Source organism: Desmodus rotundus, chromosome 10, assembly GCF_022682495.2.
Source record: "Desmodus rotundus isolate HL8 chromosome 10, HLdesRot8A.1, whole genome shotgun sequence".
In the NCBI taxonomy this organism is placed as follows: domain Eukaryota; kingdom Metazoa; phylum Chordata; class Mammalia; order Chiroptera; family Phyllostomidae; genus Desmodus; species Desmodus rotundus.
The window spans coordinates 62,732,407-62,756,547 of NC_071396.1; the positions used below are offsets into that span (position 1 = coordinate 62,732,407).

The window sequence follows — 24,141 nt, forward strand, 5'->3', positions numbered from 1 at the left end:
CCACTCTAATGTTGATTCCCTATAAATTATTTTTCATTTCATTTGGTGTATCTTTTATTTCTGACTGGTCCTTTTTATTCTAAGGTTCTCACTAAGTTTTGGGTCATCTTATAACTAGTGTTTTGAACTCTGAATCTAATAGATTGCTTGTCTCCACTTTATTTAGTTCTTTTTCTGGAGTTTTATTCTGTTCTTTCATTTAGGAGGTGGTTTGTTTGGGGGGTTTTCTCCTCATTTTGGCCTCCCTGTGTTTGTTTCTATGTATTAGGTAGAGCTGCTACTTCTCCCAGGCTTGGTAGTGTGGGCTAATGTCGTAGATGTACTATAGGGTCCAGTGGCACAGTTTCTGCAGTCACCCAAGCTGGGTACTTGAGGTACAAACCCAGTGTAGGCTGTGTATGCCCTACTTTTGTAGTTGAGTCTTGATTATTGTTGGCACATGAATGGAAGGAATTTATCCCCAGTCTGATCAGTTGCAAGGCCTGGCTGTGACAACTGACCTCTGATCCTCCTGGTGGATCAGCTGTGTAGGGTCCCTCCCCAAAGAGCAGGGCTTACTTCAGTGGAGCTCTCGGACTTGGTGCCTGCTGATTCTGCCCCTTCAGTGTTGTTGCTGGTGGCTGTTGTTGGGTGGTGATTCTTCTATGTGTTCTACAGCCATACACTGCGTGCGTTGAATCTGCAACCTCCCAGTAGGTGCAGTCTGTCAGCTGCACCTGTCTTCTGCCCAGGACACTACCATGAGCTACAAAGCAATCTCCAGAGGGCTGCTACTTGTGCTAGGCTTAGAAGTGTACAGATCAGGCCAAGTTGTGAACCAAGGCCAGCTGCTGCTCGAGCCAATCCTGGGACCACTTAGCAAGAGGTATGAGGCATACTGGGGCCAGATGCTGCTTGTTTGAGAGATTTTAGGAACATCTGAGGTATGAGCCAAGACAGGCCATTGGTATGGAAAAGCCACTGGAAAACAGGTTGTGTGGACCCCAAAATTGAGTGGTGCAGGGCCTCAGGGCATCACCAAGGCAGGGCAAACAATGTGAGCTCAATTTGAGATGGAGTCTCAAATATGTTGCCCATCTGCCACCTCTGAGGGGGTTGGCTCATCAAAGGAACAATGGCCTCTGCAAGGACTTCTTTTCAGAGAATGCTGCCCCCACCCCTCGCCCAAGCTCTTGCCCTGATGCCAAACAGTTCAGTTCCTCCTCATATGTCTCTGGTGCCTTTCAGGATGCTGCCCCAGTGCTGGAGCTCAGAGGGAGAATCCAAGTAAGTTCATGTGTGTGTTCTTTAAGAGGAACTGCCTGGGACTCCAAAAGCCCTCCCACCTCCCTCAGCTTCAATCCCTGCTGGTTTTTACATCCAGAAATTATGGGAAAGTCTCTTTCTGGCTCTAGAACCCTGGGCTAGCTGGGACTGGGACTCCTTGCTCTTCAGAGGGAACCTGTGCAGCCAAGATTTCCCTCCCAATAGTTACCTGCCACACGTGGTTGTAGGACCATTCTATTTGGTGTCCCTGCCCCTCCCACCAGTCTTTTTTTTTTTTTTAAGACTATTTCTTTTTAGAGAGAGGGGAAGGGACGGGAAGAGAGAGGGAGAGAAAAATCAATGTGTGGTTCCCTCTCGCATGCCCCCTACTAGGGACCTGGTCTGCAACCCAGGCATGTGCCCCTGACTGGGAATCGAACAATCCACTGAGCCACACCAGCCAGGGCCTCTCCTACCAGTCTTGTTGTAGCTTCTTTAATTTCCTAGTTGTAGGACTTCCATTCAGCCAGATTTCAGGCAATTTTGAATGATGGTTGTTCTGTAGTTTAGTTATAATTCTGAAGTGGTTGTAGGAGGAAGTGTGTACTGTGTTTACCTATGCTACTATCTTGCCTGGAAATAAATAAATGTGTGTGTGTGTATTTATTTTACCTATTTAAATGTATATGTGCAATTACTCTGTTGCGATGGTAAGATGTTTCTTGCTGTAAGTTGCCATCAAGCTTTGATGGCCACTGTTCTCTATTGTGTAATTCATAAACTCAGATCAATAAAAACGGAGAACAATTTGGATAAATGGAAAGTCACATTATTTGGATTCTTCCCCTATGTATTTGCATAGTGTGTAAAGGACACTTGTTGAGACACATATGGATATTAGCCTGGTGTGTGTACTCTGTGAGGGATTTTACATGGTCTTACACAGGCAAGGGTCCACAGGAGGCATTCCTTGGCAGTTTGTGGCCTACGTTGTATAAACATATAGGAAAATTTGGCCAGATTTCACTGGGCATGTTATTACATGGACATAATTTCTTTAGGCCTAAGAGTAAAAAAAAAATTTATTGAATCAAATTAAGAGTAGTCTTTACTTCTCTGGAATTGCATTGTTAAACTAAGTAATAGTATCCCGTGGTATTTGTACTCATTCCATTCCTGAAAACATATATACAGTACATTTTTGGAAAGCCAGAGCTTCTATTTTGTTATTTTTAATGGGAAAAGTTATGCTCTTAGCCCAGCTAAAACCATCACTGATTTCCCCCCAAATCATAAAAATCTTCTTAAACATCTGTATAACAAAGTATTTCTTAATATATTTTATTGATTATGCTATTACAGTTGTTCCATTTTCCCCCCCTTTATTCCCCTCTGCCCTGTACACCTCCTCCCACCATCATTCCCCCACCTTAGTTCATGTCCATGGGTTTTACATATAAGTTCTTTCGCTTCTTTATTTCCCATACTATTCTTAACCTCCTCCCATTTATTTTGTACCTACCATTTATGCTTCTTACTCCCTGTACCTTTGCCCCCATTCTCCCCCAACCCCCTCCCCAATTTTAACCTCCATGTGATCTCTATTTCTGGGACTCTCTTCCTGTTCTAGTTGTTTATTACTTAGTTCATTTTGTTCTTGTTTTTTTTTAGGTTCAGTTGTTGATAGTTGTGAGTTTGTTGTCACTTTACTGTTTATATTTTTTATCATCCTCTTTTTATTAGATAATTCCCTGTAACATTTCATATAATAAGGGCTTGGTGATGATGAACTCCTTTAACTTGAGCTTATCTGGGAAGCACTTTATCTGCCCTTCCATTCTAAATGATAGCTTTGCTGGATAGAGCAATCTTGGATGTAGGTCCTTGCCTTTCATGACTTGGAATACTTCTTTCCAGTCCCTTCTTGCCTACAAGTTTTCTTTTGAGAAATCAGCTGATGGTCTTATGGGAACTCCTTTGTGGGTAACTCTCCTTTCCTCTTGCTGCTTTTTAAGATTCTCTCCTTATCTTTAATCTTGGGTAATGTAATTATGATGTGCCTTGGTGTGTGCTTCCTTGGGTCCAGCATTTTTGGGAGGACTCTCTGAGCTTCCTGGACTTCCTGGAAGTCTATTTCCTTTGCCATATTAGGGAAGTTCTCCATCATTTTTTCAAATAAGTTTTCAATTCCTTGCTCTTCTTATTCTCCTTCTGGCATCCCCATGATTTGGATGTTGGAATGTTTAAAGTTGTCCCAGAGGTTTCTAAGCTTCTCCACATTTTTTTGAATTCTAGTTTCTTCCTTCTGTTCTGGTTGAATGCTTATTTCTTTCTTCTGCTCCAAAGCATTGATTTGAGTCCCAGTTTTCTTCCCATCACTATTGGTTCCCTGTACATTTTTCTTTATTTCACTTTTCATAGTCTTCACCTCTTCCTCTATTTTGTGACCATACTCAACCATTTCTGTGAGCATCCTGATTACCAGTGGTTTGAACTCTGCATCTGATAGGTTGGCTGTCTCTTCATGGCTTATTTGTATTTTTTCTGTAGCTTTGATCTGTTCTTTCATTTGGGCCATATTTTTTTGTCTTGGCATGCCTGTTATGTGTAGTAAGTGGCGGGCTCTTAGGTATTGGCCATGGCAGGGCAACCCACGTGGCTGTGTTGTGGTGCTGTATGTGGGAGAGGGGTACAAGAGGGAACAGTGCTGCATGCTCAGCTCTCTGTCGGCTTTCAGTAACTTCCCCCGCTACCCACAAGCAAATTAGGCCCCTCTGGTGCTGATTCTCAGGTGGGTGGGTTTGTGTATGCTCTAGGACCCTGTGAGTCTCTCCAAGGAACTCTTCTGTGAGGCTGGGAGTTTCTCCCACCTCCTTGACCCCCACAGGTTTTTTTGGTCAGAGGTTTTGAGGCTTTATTTCCCCGCCTTATAACCCTGGGTTTCTTGGTCTGTCTTGATCCCTAGTTGTTCCTCCTGGTTTATCCACGTGCAAATATAGGTCTGCCTGGTCTGTCAGCAAAGTATTTAAAGCATAATTACATAGTTATGTAAATATATGAGCACCTATTGGGTTTTACATGGTAAATGCGAACATTGGATAAAAATTATAATTGTGTTTTATACTTTAGTGTTAAAGACTCCATCAAAATCGGAACCTGGTTATTGGTAGTTTCAGACTCCTTGCAGAAGCAAATATAGGGAACCATGAAAGGCTTTGCTCCCCTTGAGTGGAAGCTCTATATTCTTTCATGTATTTATATATTTTTGTCTGCTTAAATACAACTTAAATTTTTTCACTAGCAGGTACATACATATTTGTTGCAGTGAATTTTCAGTTCAGTGAGTGCATGCTGGGGAATAATTTTTGCATTTCTTTTTAGCAAATATTCTGATAGAGTTCCAACAGCCAGAGATAACTGTATATGTAAGAGTTAAGAAAGACACTAGAAATCTCCACAGGGCATGCAGAGATAAGCAAAATGAAGTCTGAAATTTGCTAATGTATTATAAAACAAGGACCCAAATTAGCAGCATAAATTATTTGCTATAAATTAAATGCTATAAGATAAAAATAGAAGGCTCCTAGGTGATCAGAGAAGGGAGAATTGAAGACCAGAACTGAAATGAAAGGACCAGAGAGAAGAGAAGGTTTCTGAGTTAGAGGGTAACAAATTCGGAGAACAGCAAAAAATCATATGGATAAGAACTGTTGTGCATAACAGGAGAATATTACAGTTTTTGCATGGGCATAATGTTTCAGTTCTCTTGGGTATATACCTCGGAGGACAATTGCTGGGTCATATGGTAACTCTATGCTAAACATTTTAGGAACTGCTAAATAGGTTTCCATAGCATCTACCCCATTTTCCATTTCTACCACCAATGTCTAAAGTTTCCAATATTCCAAAGAAATTTAGCATTGATAAAATAATCTTATATATAGCCTATATTCATATTTTCCTAGTTGTCAAAAAATCCATATAACTTTGAGATATAATATACATACCTTTAACTTTATTCATTTAAAGTGTACAGTTCTGCCCTGACTGGTGTGGCTCGGTTGAGTATGATTCTGCGAAACAAAAGGTCACCATTTCAGGTCCAGCTCAGGTTGCAGGATCAGTCCCCAGTCGGGGTGCATCCAAGAGGAAACTGATTAATGTTTCTCTCTCTCACATCAATGTTTCTCTCCATCTCTTTCTCCCTCTCTCTAAAAATAAATAAATAAAATCTTTAAAAATAATACAGTGTGCACAGTACTATAAATTTAGCATATTTACAGAGTTGTGTAATCATCACCATAATCTAATTTTGGAACATTTTTGTGATCCCAATCTCTGTAGTTTGTTTTTGTTTTTTTTTTTAATTCAAGCCCTAATTGAGGATCATGTTTTGCACTTGGTTAATATAATTCTTTAGTCTCCTTTAGTCTTCCCCTTGCTTGACATTGGCATTTTTACAGCTTCTGGACCAGTTGCCTTTTAGAATGCCCCACAATCTGGATTCTTCTGGTTGTTTCTTTTTATTAGATTCAGGTTAAAATTTTTGGCTAGGAAAAAGTTCACACTTAATGTCATAGAGAATGAAAAGGTATTCCAGATTTTTAATCAAGCTATGCAATCAGAGCTACTAAGCTTTAGGAAAAGTACTCTGGTGAAGTTTAATTTGGAGGCAAAGAGACTGGTTAAGTTTTTACTGTAATTTGGCATTAGTAACTTACATGTTGCCATTGGCCATTCCTTATGTAGTCCTAGGACCATGTGTCTTGGAAATCAAAGAGCTTTCATTGAAACAAAAATTTTGTATTGAATAGGAAAATGGGAGCCAGAAATCCGTATGGACAGAGTAGTAAGTACTCCCACAACAGAATATTCATGGACATATTAAGTTGATGGCTTTTATCCTAGGACCACGTATCTTGGAAATTTAAAGAGCTTTCATTGGAATAAAACATCTGTATGGATTAGGAAAAATGGGAGCCAGAAATTTGTATGGACAGAGTAATAAGCTCTCCCACAACAGAATATTCATGGACACATTAAGTTGATGGCTTTTATCAAAGGGTCTTTGTCAAAAATCAGATGTAAACACAAAAGGGGATCAGATGCTAGGGGACCTGTTTCTCTTCCTACTCCTGCCTGGTTAGCAAAGAAAGAAAGAAAACTGATAGTCATAATTTCACATTTCAAGAAAAGCATTATGCTTCTAATCAGGTCCTATTAAAAGTATTTATTATTGTAAAACTACATCAGAAATTGTCACTGAATTATCAGAATACATCGCTGGACCATTTAGAATAGTGAGGCTTTTTTTATTTTGAGAAGTTTTATAAGAGTTTATTTGGGCCAAATTTTTTCTTTAAAAAAAAGTTCAACCTTTGAATAAGTTGAAAATGTGTGGGGGATGGAGGATGGATGTTTGAGTTTAGGTCCTCTGTACGAGAGTAATTAGGTCCTGCCAAGCACTTCTTATCATTTGTTTTTATTTATTCATAGTGTTCTGCGGAAACGAATTCGAGAAGACAGAAAAGCTAACACAGCTCAGAAGGTGCAGCAGATGAAACAGAGGCTAAATGAGACTGAACGAAAAAGAAAAAGGTGGTTATATTGGCAACCTATTCTCACTAAGATGGGGTTTGTGTCAGTCATTTTGGTTGGCGCTTTTGTTGGCTGGACATTGTTTTTTCAGCAAAATGTCCTATAAATAAAACAGTGTTGCCCAGCAGCTTCTGCACTAATAGCTGACAGTGTTGCGTTAATCACAAGGGTTTTTCTGTTAACAAACTCCCCATACCCTAAAAATGGAGCAGTAGAATAGACACCATCCAGATAAATTATATATTCTATCCTCAGCCCAACGTCTCAGGGCTCCGCCCCTAAAATGTAAACGGTGATCTAAAATAAAGACTTTAATGCCTGTCAAAAACTGGTACATTTTGCAACTGTATTCATCCATTTTAAACATAAATGATCAGATTGAGAGATATCCTTTATCAAAAGGATTTGTTTTTGAGGCTATCTGGATTTTTAACATTGATACAAGCAATAAATATTGTGGTTTTATCTACATTATAACTGAAAGGAAAATGACCTTTAAATAATGTGTATAATATATAATGTACTATTAATATGAGCATCAATAATTTATATTCTTAACCATTTCAGGGTAAATATATATTTATAAGTACCTATTTAATCTTACTTTTTTGTAGTTAAATGTACTTTTATAAAAAGCTCAATTTGAAAAATCTGTTACCATAAAAATATTGTATGTTGCTTCAATTGTACTGGCTACATTTTCATAAAGGGAAGTTCGATAAGAGAAGTTAGAACTCTGAGTAAGCATTTTTTACCGTATATTTTCATTTCTTTTGTTTTACAGTTTTTCCAATTTAAAAGAAAAACAAAAATTTTCTCTAAAAGTATCTTTGAAAGAAAATTCTTCTTACTAATATAGTCAGGTAACAGTTGTTCAAGACTTTGTAAAGAAGTTGGTTTCTGTAAAGCCTATTATTAGTACTCTTTATTGTTTATGAATATTTCAATGTGACTACCCTAATTTATAACTGGGGTAAATCATGATTTAGGAAATAAAAATAAGGAGCAGCATTTTACTGCCGTGATTTCAGTTTACTAGACTGAAGTTTTGAAGTAAAAATATTTTCAAGTTCTTTCTACTTTAATAAATAGTATGATGGTGTAAAAACCTTACATTGTCCCTTTAAATTGTTCATGGGTATATTTAAAGTATGTATGGCTTAACGAATTTAATTGCTGACTAGAATTGGTAGCTTTTATCAGACTTCAACATTCCATGAAAGTTGTTAGACTCCAACATTCCATTAAATTAAATAGTTGTTATAAATTTAATTGCTGAAATAACATTATTTCAGTTATTTTCAAACTATGATTTCTAAGGAATCACGAAGAAGCGGTAGGAAAGACTCCAAGCTACCAATCTTTACTTTCAACCAGACTGTCTCTCCTTTATCTATTTTATATACTACATAAGATTTCTGCATGAAGTTTAATTTTTTTAACGGGTCAGTTATAATTTTTAAAAGTTCAAAACCATTGGTGTAGGTAGATGTTTTGAATTGACTTGAGTAGCCTCCTTGATGTGTTAAATTGTGCTGCAAAATTGGAAGCAGGATGTAGGTGATACTACATATTAAATAAACTTCTGCCTGTGTCCTAATTCAGTGCTACTGTGTCCTGTAACCTTTAAATGGGAAGGAGGTAAGAGGGACATTTTCTTATGTCTGTCTTCATTAAATCTGTATTCAGGCACCAAGGCCTTTATGTTTTAAGCCATTATAGTTTAAAAATCTTTCTTTCCAATTTGCCTTGTCTTGCCTTGCCAAAATGTAGTATATTATTCTACAACTCAGATATGGCCAGACCAAATTAAATTTCCCATTGAAGATAGCCTTGCTTTAACAAAAAGTTAAAGACTTCCTATAGGAAACAAATGCTGGTAATGACGCACACGGCCCCATTGCAGGTGAATGTGCTTCATTGGATTCAGTATTGCAGCTTTGCTTTTTGTCTGCTTTCTGTCCTTCTGGGTAGTGTTTGTTGTAATATATCTCTTAAATTTTAGTCAATGTAGTAAACATTTCTTGATGAACTTCTGCAAACGTTAGTATTCTTATCTCCTCCAAGTAGATCCTTGAGGATAGTATGTTAAGTTTTTACCAATAGTAGTATTTTTGGTGGTTGCTATGTACTAATTATTGAATATATATGGCAACGTGCTATGGTGCCTATGGTCGTCATCCTGACCCTTTATTTAAAGTGAGGTTGGCTTGTCAGAGAGGACCCAGGCATGCCTTCTTAGGTAACAACTAGAGGAAAGGGTTACTAATCCATGACGGGTTCTACATCTTCACAAAATTTGTGTATCCCTAAGTCTTCATAATAGTTTTAATTACAACAGTTTTCAAAGTTAGTTGTGTGGTTTGACTTTAATGAAGTAGTTATTTAAGGAAGAAGAAAAGACATTTTTAAAGCCAGAGGCTTTATTATTTACATTAAGAAAAGAACATTTACATTAATAAAAGAACATTTACATTAATATCCAGTTCATTTGTATTTATATTTATCCCTGCTAATAAACTGATACCATCTTCTCCAGCTACACCAACTGGTTACACACTTGTTTCCAAGTTTAGCGAAGTATTTTATGGTATCCTCTATTTTTATCTATGCTTGCACATATATAATATGTAAAGATATAATTCTCCATACTTAATTTATCCATATAGAAAATTAAAATAATAACCTTTTCCTGAACTCTGGGAGGGTTAAAAAATGTAATATGTACAAGGGCATAGAGAACTTCAAAACAATATAAAGAGAATTTCTCACATTTAGAGAATATTTTGTATATTTGCTCTGTCCTTTTTCTATCTTTCTGGTCCATTTCCTTATGTATTAATATTTTTACAAGGAGTGAACAAAAAAAGAGAAAGGAAGTAAAAAAAAAAACGTGTTGATTAAAAACAAAAAAAGCAGCTCTGCTTAACTGGTATGTCAGAGGAAGGAGTCATAACTCATAAATTAATTTTATGTATACTTGTTTTAAATAAACTAGAATTGATGGTGTGAATCAAAAAATACATATTGGTTTAAAAAGTAGTTTATGACGTGGAGCAGAATTTAGTTTTAATACAATTCCTTCTTTGCTTTCAGCATCAATTCAAAGTGATGGTTGCTACCATTTATTGATCGTTTACTGTGTGCCAAGCACTGTGCTAAGCACTTTTCATATGTTATGTTATCCTATTTAATCCTCACAACAAGCTTTTGAGGTAGGTGGTGTTATTATTAAGCCATAACCAGCCTGAGACTTGGCATTTCTACATTTTTTATGGTGCTATCATGGAAAAGTCTCATGTGTATAGTATATTTCAGAATTAAAAAACTCTCAAAGATTTTCCTTGTGCAAGTCATTTCCCTCTTAGAAAATTATCTCTAAATAGATTCTATATAAATAAATAGACACAGACCAGAACCTGATTTGATTAGAAATATTTTTATTTACCATTTTATACTCTTATTTTAATGAGTACCTACATTTCGAAAGTTCCTGTCTGGTTATTGTACAGATTTTTAATTCTAGTCATCCTTGATTTTTACTTTCAGATACAAATTTACAGAAATTTCTTTTTTTATGTAGTCTCTTATAAGCCAAATGCTTATATGTATTATCCATTTCTTCCTGTGTTTAGGCAAGAGTCTAGCAGTCACACTTCTGTCAACACTGGCTTATTTTTTCTTCCAGCAGGTCCATATGGGTTTGTCAGTGGGAGAGAGAGTATGGATCTCTTAATCTACTGCACACTAGCAATTGGGTGGAGGTTCACCGAGGTTAGAACTCGGTGCATTGATCCTGATCTGGAACTAAGTGTGTAGCAGAAATGTCTGTTCTGTGTTCCTGGTTCTTATTTCTACATTAGCAGCTAATTAAGTCTGTTTTACTTAAGAACCCCTTGTTTAGCTATGACTTACTTACATGGTAGCAGCACAAAATCTTATAAATAAAATTTTGAAAAATAAAAATGTAGTATTTTTTCCACATAAAATTAAGTTCTGACTTAAAATACAGGATCTTGGTCATTCTTTGGGTGATTTATTCTGGAGTTGATCTTTTTCTTTCATCTTTTTCCCTAGTTCACTTGTTTGGATTTGATTCCATTTTTCCTTATACCTATCTTCAAAACACTGTTGTCCCATAAACAGTGTTTTGGGGACAGCCCATACAACAATGGGTATGTTATAAATGCCAGCCATCTCTTGTTCCACTGAATATGTATGTGATAACATGTATGCCTTGATAGGAAGAAACTCAGGTTGTGTAAGCTCCACAGTGTCCCACCCAGGAATCCTCAGTTCAGATACTATGTACTTATTGGCTATATTCCATGTACCTGGCCATAATGTAGCCATTCCATTGTTCATCCGGATTTGGGAATTTAAGTTTTTAAGATCTGGAAATTTTATGCTACCCACTTTGTTAGGTAGTGTTATAAAGAAAAAACTTTTAGGAAAATGGTATGAGTTTGGCTATCTCATTTTTCCCTCAACAGTAGGAATATTCACCACATTCAGATTGCTCCAAGAACAGCATCGAGCAATTCTGCACAAGTGTTTTCTTTCAACACTCTTCAGAGAAAGTGTTATCTCCTTTGGCTACTGGATTCTGGAAACTTCTTTGAGGAGAATTTTGCTTCACAGTCAGTGCTGATCCTTTTCTCATGTTGTATGCTGTTTACCCCATCACAGAGCATTGCCATATGTAAGCAGCCAATCAGACAAGAAGCTACTGCTTGGCTTGAGAGACATTGTCTTTATCAGTATCATTTAGAGTAGCATATGAGAATTATGGGATTAGGTCAGCATATTACTTACAGAGTCTATTTTAATATTGTCTTGTTTCCCATTACATGGTATGCTTTGGGGAGCTCTAAGAAGAACTGCTGAGAATTTTTTTTTTCTTTATAGAGACTGTTTCTTAAAACCCAGTTTTTTATTGGTTCTCTAATTTGGCCTAGATGTTTTAGATACATGATTATGTTGCTATTTCAGATTTCTACTTTAAAAAAGTTACTTTGAGTTTGGTGAATTCAGGAGAGAGAAACTATGTAAGTTCATTTTGTTTATAAGGCAATGCTTTGCTCATCTGACATTTTTTTTATTATTTTCAGTAAAATATTAGTGTGGATATCTGGTGGCAAAAACTATTTTGGGTGCAGTTTTGACTTTCTGTTACCTCAGGTGTGGAGCCAGCTTGGGAAGAGTTTGCTCTTTCTGTAAAATCCACTCTTGCATCCATTCCAGCATTGGAATGGTTGGTAGTACATGAGGGATGCATTTCCAAAGAAAGCACCAGTCAGGGCTTATTCCGCTTGATTTGTTTGAACCCATTTTACTTGAGTGTTGTTAAATAAATCGGCAAAAAATGATGCGGGTGAACATATTTTATTTTTTCCTAAAATAAAGCCCATTTCTTTTTTCAGTCTTGCAAATAAATATAGTATTTTAAGATAGTTAAAATACTCCTTATGATATCATTGTATATTCTTCTCCCCCCATAATAATAATGCTTACAAAGAAAAAAGGTGAATTTTTAGAAACACTGGACAGTCTCTTTTAGTTGTTTTAAATGGTAGTTTTCCTTGGTAAGTGTATCTCTAATGCCTTGCTGGAGAAGGCAGCATTGTATGTTGAATACCTACGGTTCTGCCAACCAGTTAAATACGCAACCTAAATTTAACCCTCATAATGCTTCTTCTAGTTATGTCACATTACTTCTATTTTCAGATAATAAAACTGAGTCAGAGGATAAGTACCTTGTTCAAAATTGCCAGCTGGTATATGACCGCTGAGATTCCATTAGAATTCCATTAACTCCAGACCTCATACTTTTTCTGTTATGTCACACTGAGACTCTGTTTTTATGCAATATTTAAACCAGATATTTAAATGGGAAAACATTAGACATTAGTTTTACTTCTTAAATTTTAAAGGAACCCACTATTTCTTCAGTGAAACAAAGTTTTGTCCCTCCAAAAAAACGTGACAGTTTGAACTACCATTGGGCCAGAGAAATAGTAGAACTTCAAAATATTCTTTGTCCCATTATTTCATTCACTTTGGTTAGAGTAAGTTCCTTTGTTTTAATGAGCAGTTTTCTGAATGCATGGGAAATAAATATGTCAGAATCAGTAACAAATCAGTACCTTTCCTTACTGCAGCCACTTGGATTCAGGGCTCTGTGGAACCCCACAATGAGCAGCCAAAGTAGTTTTTGTGACCCACAGACATCTAATGGGAATGTTTTCTTGATGACTTGACATTTATCTATCAGTGCTGGAAAATCAGAGAAAAGGGATATTCAGAACACTAAGGTGCTTGGTACTGTTATTCTTTCCTTCCATAGAAGGAGCCAGTAGTCAGGAAGAAGCATAAGCAAATTCACAGTATTTTGGGGGGGTTGACTAAATGTTTTAGATAAATATGTGGGTGTGGTTTTATATTTCCTATTTATATATGTGAATATACAATAATGACAAGTTTTTAGATTTGGGGGGTTTTGTTATAGTGAGGAAAGAATGGAAATATATTTATCTCAAAAGACCGGCTATTTGCAAACATCACTAAATAACATCAAAAACTCAACTGCCCCTAAAATACTTATTTCATCTGTCTGTCATTTGTTTAAACTCTCATTCATCTTTGCTTTTTGGCATTAAAATACAATAAATTTCTCAACTACTTTATGTCTGTGTTTTCTTTTATATTGATAGTAAATTGTGTCGCTTCAGTTCTATATTGCTTTAATCATTAGTATTATCCTTCAGGACAAAAAGCATGCTGCTAACAGTCCGTGATTTAAAGATTATAAGCCAACTTTATGTTCATACATTACATTCATAATATTTTTAGCAGTATGATACAGTGGAGGTCCAAATTGGATTAGACTTTTGAAATGAATGCCAAAGTTTTGGTAAGTCTAGCACATACATATAATCTTGCTGAACTGTTGTGGGTACATTTTTTTTTTTAAACCTGTCTGTCTGTCAGTATCTCACATGGAGGTCATTTCTTGAGTAATACAGGATTACCTAAAAAATTCAGAGTTAGTAATTATTGAAAAACAATGTAAATTATGGTGCTTTGACGTAAGTCTACCTCACACCACCAATTCTGTTTGAAAATCTAGCACTTAGGCAATTTACCAAGATAACAGTGAAGCACTTAGTGTGGTTGGATGTGATATGTTGGAATGTTTTTTGGTTGCCTTTTTTGTTCACTGTTAGTCCTTTTATGTTTCTGTGTATCTGTGTACGTCTGTGTGTTTGGTAAATATGAATTGAATAGATGACTTCTTATTTTATGTTTTAGGCCAAGACTGACAGACACCTAAATATTCATGACTTGAGAATATTCTGCAGCTATAGATATTGAACCATTGATGTGCAAAGCAAGACCTGAAGCCCACTCCGGAAACTAATGTGAGGCTTGGTAAACCTGTAGATTGCCTCACATTTGTCTGTTTACAAAGTAAACTTTACATCCAGGGAAAGAAGAGCACCACCAGCAGAAGACTTTGCAGAACCCTCTAATTTGATGTATTGTTAAGTTTTTTAATGTATGTATGAAATGTGGAAAGATGTAAAAGAAATAAATTAGGAGAGACTGCATTGTACTGCCATCCCTACTGTATTTTTATACTTTTTGGCAGCATTAAATATTTTTATTAAATAGATTATGTTGGTTTGTGTGCATTGTCTTAGGACAGCTCTATTTCAAATAATGTTTTCTTAAGGATATACTCTTAAATTTTTATAACTAACAATTGACAGTTAAATTAAAATTGGTCCATAACACTGCTCACTTGCTTAAAATTTTTTTTCAGTTACCCCTCAATAGTCTGTCAATACAGATTAGGTGAAAATAATAAAAGAACAGTTATATTCCTTTGTTGCTTAGAAATATGGATAATGGTATTAATTTCACATAAGTACAGCAACCCGACGCGGTTTTTAAAATCACAGTGTTATTTATCTAACACAGGATTTTGTATTAGATGTGCTTTCCTCACAAACATTTTCTGTTATAAAGAGACCAACAGTTCTTTCCTGAGTGAGGATTTTGACTTCTTTACCATCTAATTTCCTAGCTAAATGATGGGTTTCGGCTATGTATCCAGTTGGTTGTCAGGTTATGGTGATGTTCTTGTTCAAAGACCCTGAAGCCTCTGCATCACATAAGCATCACCTTAATGGTATAACAACGCAATTGTTTTTATTTTGCCAACTGTGAAAGTTTCATAATACTGTTAATTGAATACATCTATTTCGTCTTTTGAAAATTTAGAAACCTTATGTTCTTTTAACCTTGTTTTCCATGGTTCTTAGCTCTATTTAAGAACAAGCAAACTGTTAATCCCTGCTAAATCTTCCCTAAAGAATGCATGAAAATTTATTATACCACAAAGTAGTACAGCAAAAATAGTTCTCTCATTGTGTCAACAAAGCTTCAAAGAATTATCTGCACTTCTATTTCCTCAACTTCCCATATTTACCCCACTAGTATCTGACTTTCTTTTGTGTCACTCCAGAAATAGCCCAGAAAAGTAGGCAAATACAATTGAAACTTCATTTCTATCTTACATGATTTGACAGTGATAAGAACTCCTTTGAAGCTTTCTTCCTAAGGCTCAGACCTTTCTCTGGGTTCTCTTTGTCTCAATCCTTTGAGCCTCTGCCTCTCTCTCTCTGTCTCTCTCTCTCACTTAACATGAGATCTTTACTCCTTAACAAAATTTTAATTATACTCTGTTATCGTTGACTATAGGTACAATGTTGTACAGGTCTGTAAAGCTTTTTTGTCTAGTTTAACTGAAATTTATGCCTATCGATTAGTAACTTCATTCCACGCACTGCCCCCTGCCCAGTCGCTGACTGCTACCATTCCACTTTTGGATTCTATGAATTAGACTATTTTAGATATTTATGTAAGTAGAGTCATCCAGTATTTGACCTTGTGTTACTAGCTTGTTTGACTTGGCATAATACTCTTAAGGTTCATCCATGTTTTCATATACTGCAAATTTTCTCTTTTTAGGGCAAATAGTATTAGGGTGGCTAGTGCCATGGGCTGTGAAAGAATTCACCAAGAGAAGAAAATGCAGAGAGCAATGTTTTTATTCACTTTTCCAAGAGAGGAAAGGGACTTGGTGTAGAGAGATATACCAGCTGCAAATGGTTGGGGCTGTGAGTTTTTATTGGGTGATAAAGGGAGAGGGGGATGCATCTAGGTAGTCATAGCAATTAGTTGTAAATCAGGAGGTTTCAAGTGGATTGTGCAGGCTTCAGTTCTGCTGTTATCTTTGGGTTCAGGGTCCAGGTGTTTGGGTCTGGTATGTCTGGACAGTTTGTGTAAGTTTCTGAAACACCTGGGCAGGGGATGCTTTTAGTAATCTCTTCAGTCCTGAGAATAGAGGCTCAGAGAAACAACAGTTAATTATGCCTGACAGGAAAGAGATAGTTAGCTTTCGTAAAGAGGGCCGGGAAGGGGAATTTTTGTCCTTTCATTCTCTTCTCTAGTTTTAAGGTGGATTTATTCTTGATAACCTGGCCTGGTCCTGGTTCTGGGTAAAAGAGACGAAAGTCTTTTCTTCTGTAACTGCTTCATTGCTGGTGATGGATGTAAAGTTGTCCCTGTCTGTGGGTCGGGGAAGGTCATTAAGAGAAAGAAGGGGGAAATGGACAACCTGAAAGGCAAGAGCCATCACTGGAGGATTGTTTGTAAAGGGAGCCCCAGCCCTGGCTGGTGTGGGTTAGTGGATTGAGCACTGACCTGCAAACCAAAGGGTCACCGGTTCGATTCCCAATCAGGGCATTAGCCTGGGTGGCAGACCAGGTTCCCAGTGAAGAGCGCATGAGAGGCAACCACACATTGATGTTTCCCCCCTCTTTGCTTCTCCCTTCCCTCTTTCCAAAACTAAATAAATAATATCTTTAAAAAATAATTAAAGGGAGCCCCCTAGTGTTTGGTGGATAAAAGATAGGAGACATCGTAGAGACAGGGCCCAAAAGCTAGGATAAAGAGAAGTTGCAATGGAGCCAAGAAAAGGAGTTAGGCCATAGCCAGGTGTTGGTTTTATTTTTTTATTTATTCTTATTTGGTATGCTTTTTTATTTTTTAAGTATATTTTATTGATTATGCTATTACAGTTTTCCCAATTTTTTCCCTTTTATCCCTCTCCACCCTGCACCCTCCAGCCCTCCAGCATTCCCCTCCCCCATTCATGTCCATGGGTTGTACATATAAATTCTTCGAGTTCTCTGTTTCCTGTACCATTTTTGACATCTCCCCATCTATTTAATGCCTACCAATTATGCTGCTTCTTCCCTATGCCTTTCCCCCCCTATTCATTCCTGCCCCCTCCTCTGAAAATCCTCTGTGTGATGTCCATTTCTCTGATTCTGTTCCTGTTCCAGTTGTTTGCTTAGTTTTCATTTACACTGTTTTCCCTTTTTTTTTTGGTTGAGGTGTTGGTAGTTGTGAGTTTGTTGTCATTTTACTGATCCTAGTTTTGATCTTCTTTTTCTTAGATAAGTCCCTCTAACATTTCATGTAATAATGACTTAGTGATGTTGAACTCATTTAACTTGACCTTATCTGGGAAGCACCTTCTCTGCCCTTCCATTCTAAATGAAAGCTTTGCTGAATAGAGTAATCTTGGATGTAGGTCCTTGCCTTTCATGACTTCAAATACTTCTTCCCACCTCCTTGCCTGTAAGGTTTCTTTTCAGAAATCAGCTGATAGCTTTATGGGCACTCCTTTGTGGATAACGCTCTCCTTTCCTCTTGCTGCTTTTAAGATTCTCTCCTTATCTTTAATCTTGGGTAACTTAATGATGATGTGCCCTAATGTGTTCCTCTTTGGGTCCAACTTCTTTGGGACTCTCTGGGCTTCCTGGAAGTCTATTTCGCCAGATTGGGGAAGTTTTCCTTCATTATTTGTTAAAATACGTTTTCAGTTTCTTGCTGCTGCTGTTCTTCTTCCAGTACCCCTGTAATTCGGATGTTGGGACATTTCAAATTGTCCCAAAGTTTCCTTAGTCTCCCTTCATTTTTTTGAATTCTTGTTTCTTTATTTCTTCCTTTTGTTCCAAATCGTTGCTTTGAGTCCTGGTTTCCTTCCTGTCACTGTTGGTTCCCTGAATATTTTGCTTTATTTCATTTTGAGTATCTTTCATTTGTTCTTTCATTTATCGACCAAGCTCAATTAGTTCTGTGAGCATTTTGATCACCAGGGCTTTAAATTCTCTCATCAGATAGGTTGGCTATCTCCTCATCGCTTAGCTCTCTTTCTGAAGTTTTGTTCTGTTGTTTCATTTGGGCCCAATTTCTTTGTCTTGGGGCACCTGTTAGGTTGTGAGTGAGCGGGTCCTTAGATACTCACCTGGACAGGGCAACCCTCCTTGCTGCACTGTGGCACTGCCTGTGGGGGAGGGGCCAGAGAGGGAACAGTGCCGCTCCCCTGCTTGTCTCCAGCCCCCCTTTCCAGCGAAACCTCCTGTGAGACTGGCAGTTTCTCGCACCGGGGGAACCATGGTAGTCCACAGTGAGCTCTGGGTCTCAGTTTCTCATTCAGCCAGGCCTGTCTCTTGGTCCACTGCCTCAACGTGGGTTCTCTCCATCTACCGCCTTAGCAGTCTGGTGGTTCTGGTTGATTGTTTCAATTCCTTGGTTGTCAGAGTTCCATGCAGTTTGATTTTCTGGCACTTCTGGTTGTTTATTGATTTTAGATTGGTTGTTACCCTCCTTTTGGTTGTGCAAGGAAGCAAAGGGTTTTTGCCTACACCTCCATCTTGGCTGGAACTCCTAAGTAGTTTCTGTATTCATGTTTAAGTTATCAAAGGAAAAACATCAATATATTCACAGTGGTTTCTCCTGTGAAGAACTAGTTTGGGAGGATAAGGTACAGAGGAGGTGAGGAATTTTGCTAGTAACTGTATACACTTCTGATAGTATAATTCAGTTTTGTTTCACTTAAATGGAACCAGAGATAATCCTTTATATTAAATAAAATCCCTGGACCTTATAAGTTTGATATAAAGTAAATAACTGAGCATCTCAGTGACAAAGGAAAAATCCAGGGAAAGAATCTTTTAATTACATGGCCTAAGAATAGACTCATGTTTCACAGAGGACATTTGTGTATTTCATATTCAGTTTCAAAAATGGACAATTTTTCCCCTGTCCTAAAACCAAGTATTTGTTTATTCCTTTCCAAGAAGCTAACCAAAAACATTCTAAAACCAAAATGCTTTGTATTTTAAAAGTTATAAAACCCTCTAAACATTCTTGTCTTAAAACGCTGATGTGATGAGGTAAAGAAGTGTATTTAGAGATTATCTTCAGGTAGCCCTGATGCAAACCTGGAACCTGCATTTCTGATCCTATATAAAACCATCAGTTTATATCTTATTTGAATACTTCTGGGGACAACTTCGTTCTTCAGGAATTCTAAACAGCTGGCAATGTCCTTCTGGGACAACCTGGCCAATGAGGTCCAGGGAAATGGGTAGAACTCCTGACGTAATGTGTACTGAATTGAACAGTATCCCCCACCACCCCATCCCAGATTTATGTCCTCCTCAGAATCTTAACTAGAAATAGCGTTGGGAAGAAAGGCTTGCTTTCTGTCTGGCGGCAACCATAAGGCAAGCCGAGATGGGCACTTCCAAGTACATCCAGGAGCTATGGAAGAGGAAGCAGTGAGATATGATGCACTTCCTTCTCAGGGTGCACTGCTAGTGGTACTGCCAGCTTCCTGTGCTCCACAGAGCCCCCTGCCCCCCCAGGCCTGATAAAGCACACGGGTTGGGGTACAAGGCCGAGCAAGGTTATGCCATATATCAGATTTGTGTGTGCCGTGGTGGCTGTAAATGCCCTGTTCCTAAGGGAGTGACCTATGGCAAGCCTGGCCAGCATGGTGTTAACCAGTTCAAGTTTGCCCAAAGCCTTAAGTTTGTTGCTCAGGAGTGAGCTGGGTGCCACTGTGGGGCTCTGAGAGTCCTGAATTCTTACCAGGTTGGTGATGATTCCACATACAAATTCTTTGAGGTTATTCTCATTGATCCATTTCATAGGCTATCAGAAGGAATCCTGATACCCAATGGATCACCAGACTGGTTCACAAAGCACAAGAAGATGCAAGGACTAACATCGGCAGATTGCAAGAGCCATGGCCTTGGAAAGGGCCACAAGTTCCACCACACTATTGGTGGTTCTTGCCGTGCAGCTTGGAGAAGGTGCAATACTCCCCAGCTCCACCATTACTGTTAGTATGTGTTGTGTTTGTAAAATTCTTACCTAATGAACAAATTAGGACAATCAAAAGAAAAATATGGTCATTGCAAATGTAATTAGTAAAGATGGAGTCATACTAGATGGGTGGGACCTTAATCAAAAATGACTGAGGTCCTTATAAACAAAGGAAAGGAGACAGAGACACAGACACGCAAGGAGAAGGCCATGTGAAGATGGAGACAGAGACTGGAGTGATGCATCTACAAACCAAGGAACACCAAGGATTGCAAGCCAGCACTCTAGGCTGGAAGAGGCAAGGCATGATCCTCCCCTAGAGTGTTCAGAGAGAGCATGACCTGCTGACACCTTGATTTTGGACTTGGGCCTCAAGAACTGTGAGAGGATACATTTCTGTTTTAAGCTATCCAGTTTATGGTAATTTATTTTAGCAGCTCAAGGAAATAAATATATGGTATCTTTTTAAAATTTTTAAAGTATTAATAAAACTAAGACTATTATAGTTGTAGCAAAATTTCATGTAGAAATGATACAGTAGCATTTTTTAAGAAAGTTTTTTTTGAAAATATTTGAAAATAATTATGTGTATGTTTACTTTTTAACTTTTAGAAAATATAAGTACAGAAAAAAAAAAGAATTGTATAAATATATGGGGTCTGTCCAGAAGGTATCCAGCTATGTAATATAAAAAGAGACACTTACTGAAGAATATACAAGATACAAGAAACATTGTACATAGGACAATGACACCCCAGTCTTCTTCAAAGTAGGCACCTTGGGACCTCACACAGTTCTCCCAGTTGCCATCAGCTGCCCCATCATATTTTCCTGAATCTCATCGATAGCCTGAATCTCTTCCCTTTCGAATGTGTTTTTAGTTTTGGGAAACGCCAGAAGTCACAGGGCACCAAATCTGGGCTGTAGGGGGGCTGAGTCACCTGGGTGATTTGATCTTTCACCAAAAAATCTCAGCACAAGATGTGATGCATGAGCAGGCACGCTGTCATGATGAATCTGCCGATCACCAGTTGGCCATAGCTGCGGCCTTCTGAATCATACAAATATTTTCCGTGGAGGAATGTTCAAGCTTAATGCAAAATTTGATGCAGATTCATTGCTCTACTCACTCAGTCATTTTGAATGTGATGGCCACACAATACACATGCTCACTCAATTGCATCTGCCAACCCCTTTGAATGGAATGTGTTCACACGTACAAATTCCAGTCCACTCTCCTTGGCTGCCAGGTTACATCGATGTTGTGCAAACCATTCTCATTATATTAACAATAGTTGGACTTTTTCCAGATAGACCTCATATACCCATCAACTAGATTTAAGAATTATTTTTCCCATATTTGCTTTATCTATTGTTTGTAAAGCATGGTGAAATAGATTACATACATCTTGTATGTTCTCCTAAATTTTATACAAATCTGAAAAACTACAAAAAAGTACATAACAACAACACCATTAGATTGTAATATTTAACAAGATTAAAAAATCATAAATACCATCTAACACCCAATCCATATTAAGATTCTTTCAATTTTGTCTCCCAAATATTTTTTCATTGACATCAATATTGTTTAGGTTTAAGGTGTATAATTTGTGCACTTCATACACTTAAACATTGCAAACTGATTACCACCATAGCTTAGCTAACACCTTCATCACATCACATAATTACCATTTCTTTTTTGTGGTGAGAATGTTTGTTACTGAGGGACTTCCAAGTATATAATATAATTTAATATTATTAACTATAATCAACATGCTATACATTAGATCCCTAGGAATTACTCATTCTGGATACAGGTTTGTATTCTTTTGCCAACATCTCTATTTCCTACAACCCCCGGGCCCCTGGTAACCACCATTCTACTCTCTCTTTCTCAGTTTGACTTTTTTAGATTCCACAGATAAGTGGTATCAGACAGATTTATCTTTTTCTGACTTATTTCACTTCAAGTTCCACCCATGTTATCTAAGTGGCAGCATATCATTTTTCCATGGGTGGCCAAAAAATATTTTGCTTTATATATACATCACAGCTTCTCTATCCAGTATTCATTCATTAATGGGAACTTAGGTTGTTTCCATATCTTGCTTATTGACTCCACAGTTTCTTGCATCATTTTGTCCCTGTTTAGAAAGCTTCTTCCCCACTTCCCTTTATTATGATCCCATTCTGCCTTTAAGGCCCATTTCACACATCCTTTCTTGTACAGTCATCTCTGATTCCCATAGTCCACAAGTAATCTCTCCCTTATAGTCATTTTCATGATAGTGAATTTTTTGTTTTTTTTCTATTCCAGATTTATTGAGATATGTTTTATTTAACCTTTTAAAAATGTTCATCTTTATTGTATTACGTATTCCATTACAATTTGATCCATTTATATCCCCCACTGCAATTACCACACTGTTGTCTATATCCACAAGCCCTTTTTCCTTTTTGCTCAATCCCTCCATTCCTTAACCTCCCTCCCCAATAGCTTTCATCCTGCTCTCCATCTCCATTTTCTTTATTAGTTCAGTTTGTTCATTAGATTCCACATATGAATGAAATCATATGGTATTTGTCTTTCTCTGACTGGCTTATTTCACTTAGCTTAATGTCCAGGTCCATCCATATTGTAGCAAAGGATAAACTTTTCTTATTTTTTATGGCCAAGTAGTATTCCATTGTGTAAATATCCCATACTTGTATTATCCACTCATCTGTTGATGGACATCTGGCTTCTTCATATCTTGGCAATTGTAATTGTAAATAGTGCTGTAATGAACATAGGGGTGCTTATGTTCTTTCAAATTAGTGTTTTTGGTTCCTTTGGATATATTCCCAGAAGTGGGATCGCTGGGTCAAAAGGCAGATCCATTTTTAATTTTTGGAGATATCTCCATATGCTTTTCAGTGGCTGCACAAATCTGCATTCTAACCAACAGTGCAAATTGATTCCCCTTTCTCCACATCCTCAACAGCACTTGCTGTTGATTTATTGATGATGGCCGCTCTGGGAGGTGTGAGATGGTATCTCATTGTGGTTTTAATTTGCATTTCTCTGCTAATTAGTGACATTCAGCATATATTCATGTCTATTGACCATCTTTATGTCCTCTTTGGAGAAGTATCTATTCAGGTCCTTTGCCCATTTTTAAATTAGGTTGTTTGTTGTTTTGGTGTTGAGTTCTGTAAGTACTTTTTTTTCTGGTATTCTTTATATATATATATATATATATATATATATATATTGATTATGCTATTACAGTTGTCCCATTTCCGCCCCTTCACTCAACTCCATCCTGCCCACCCCCTCCCTCCCACATTCCCCCCCTATAGTTCATGTCCATGGGTCATACTTATAAGTTCTTTGGCTTCTACATTTCCTACACTATTCTTACCCTCCCCCTGTCTATTTTCCACCTATCATCTATGCTACTTATTCTCTGTACCTTTCCCCCCCTCTCCCCCTCCCACTCCCCTATTGACAACCCTCCATGTGATCTCCATCTCTATGGTTCTGTTCCTGTTCTAGTTGTTTGCCTAGTTTGCTCTTGTTTTTGTTTTAGGTGTGGTTGTTAATAACTGTGAGTTTGCTGTCATTTTTACTGTTCATATTTTTTATCTTCTTCTTAGATAAATCCCTTTAACATTTCATATAATAAGGGCTTGGTGATGATGAACGCCTTGAACTTGACCTTATCTGAGAAGCACTTTATCTGCACTTCCATTCTAAATGATAGCTTTGCTGGATGGAGTAATCTTGGATGTAGGTCCTTGCCTTTCATGACTTGGAATACTTCTTGCCAGCCCCTTCTTGCCTGTAAGGTCTCTTTGGAGAAATCAGCTGACAGTCTTATGGGAAGTCCTTTGTAGGTAACTGTCTCCTTTTCTCTTGCTGCTTCTAAGATTCTCACCTTCTGCTTAATGTTGGTTAATGTAATTATGATGTGCCTTGGTGTGCTCCTCCTTGGGTCCAGCTTCTTTGGGACTCTCTGAGCTTCCTGGACTTCCTGGAAGTCTATTTCCTTTGCAGGATTA

At 37.6% G+C, this 24,141-nt stretch overlaps 1 protein-coding gene and 1 pseudogene across 4 annotated transcripts in view; both read left to right on the forward strand.

Moving 5' to 3' along the window:
- The window catches only part of PTPN2 (protein tyrosine phosphatase non-receptor type 2), a 137,964-nt gene extending 123,446 nt beyond the window's left edge, over window positions 1–14,518 (forward strand). For 2 of the 4 annotated variants that reach the window (XM_045187778.2, XM_024580255.3), the window contains 2 exons: window positions 6,742–6,843; window positions 14,155–14,518. In XM_045187778.2, the coding sequence (XP_045043713.2) occupies window positions 6,742–6,843; window positions 14,155–14,176 (124 nt within the window). In that variant the 3' untranslated portion in view covers window positions 14,177–14,518. Of the gene's footprint in view, window positions 1–6,741; window positions 7,953–14,154 lie in introns of those variants that run through there. The other 2 variants (XM_024580254.3, XM_053912533.2) reach the window with 1 other exon arrangement.
- A 3,551-nt stretch (window positions 14,519–18,069) lies between these two features.
- Window positions 18,070–20,419, forward strand: LOC112322626 (large ribosomal subunit protein eL15-like; annotated as a pseudogene).
- Window positions 20,420–24,141: the final 3,722 nt, after the last annotated feature.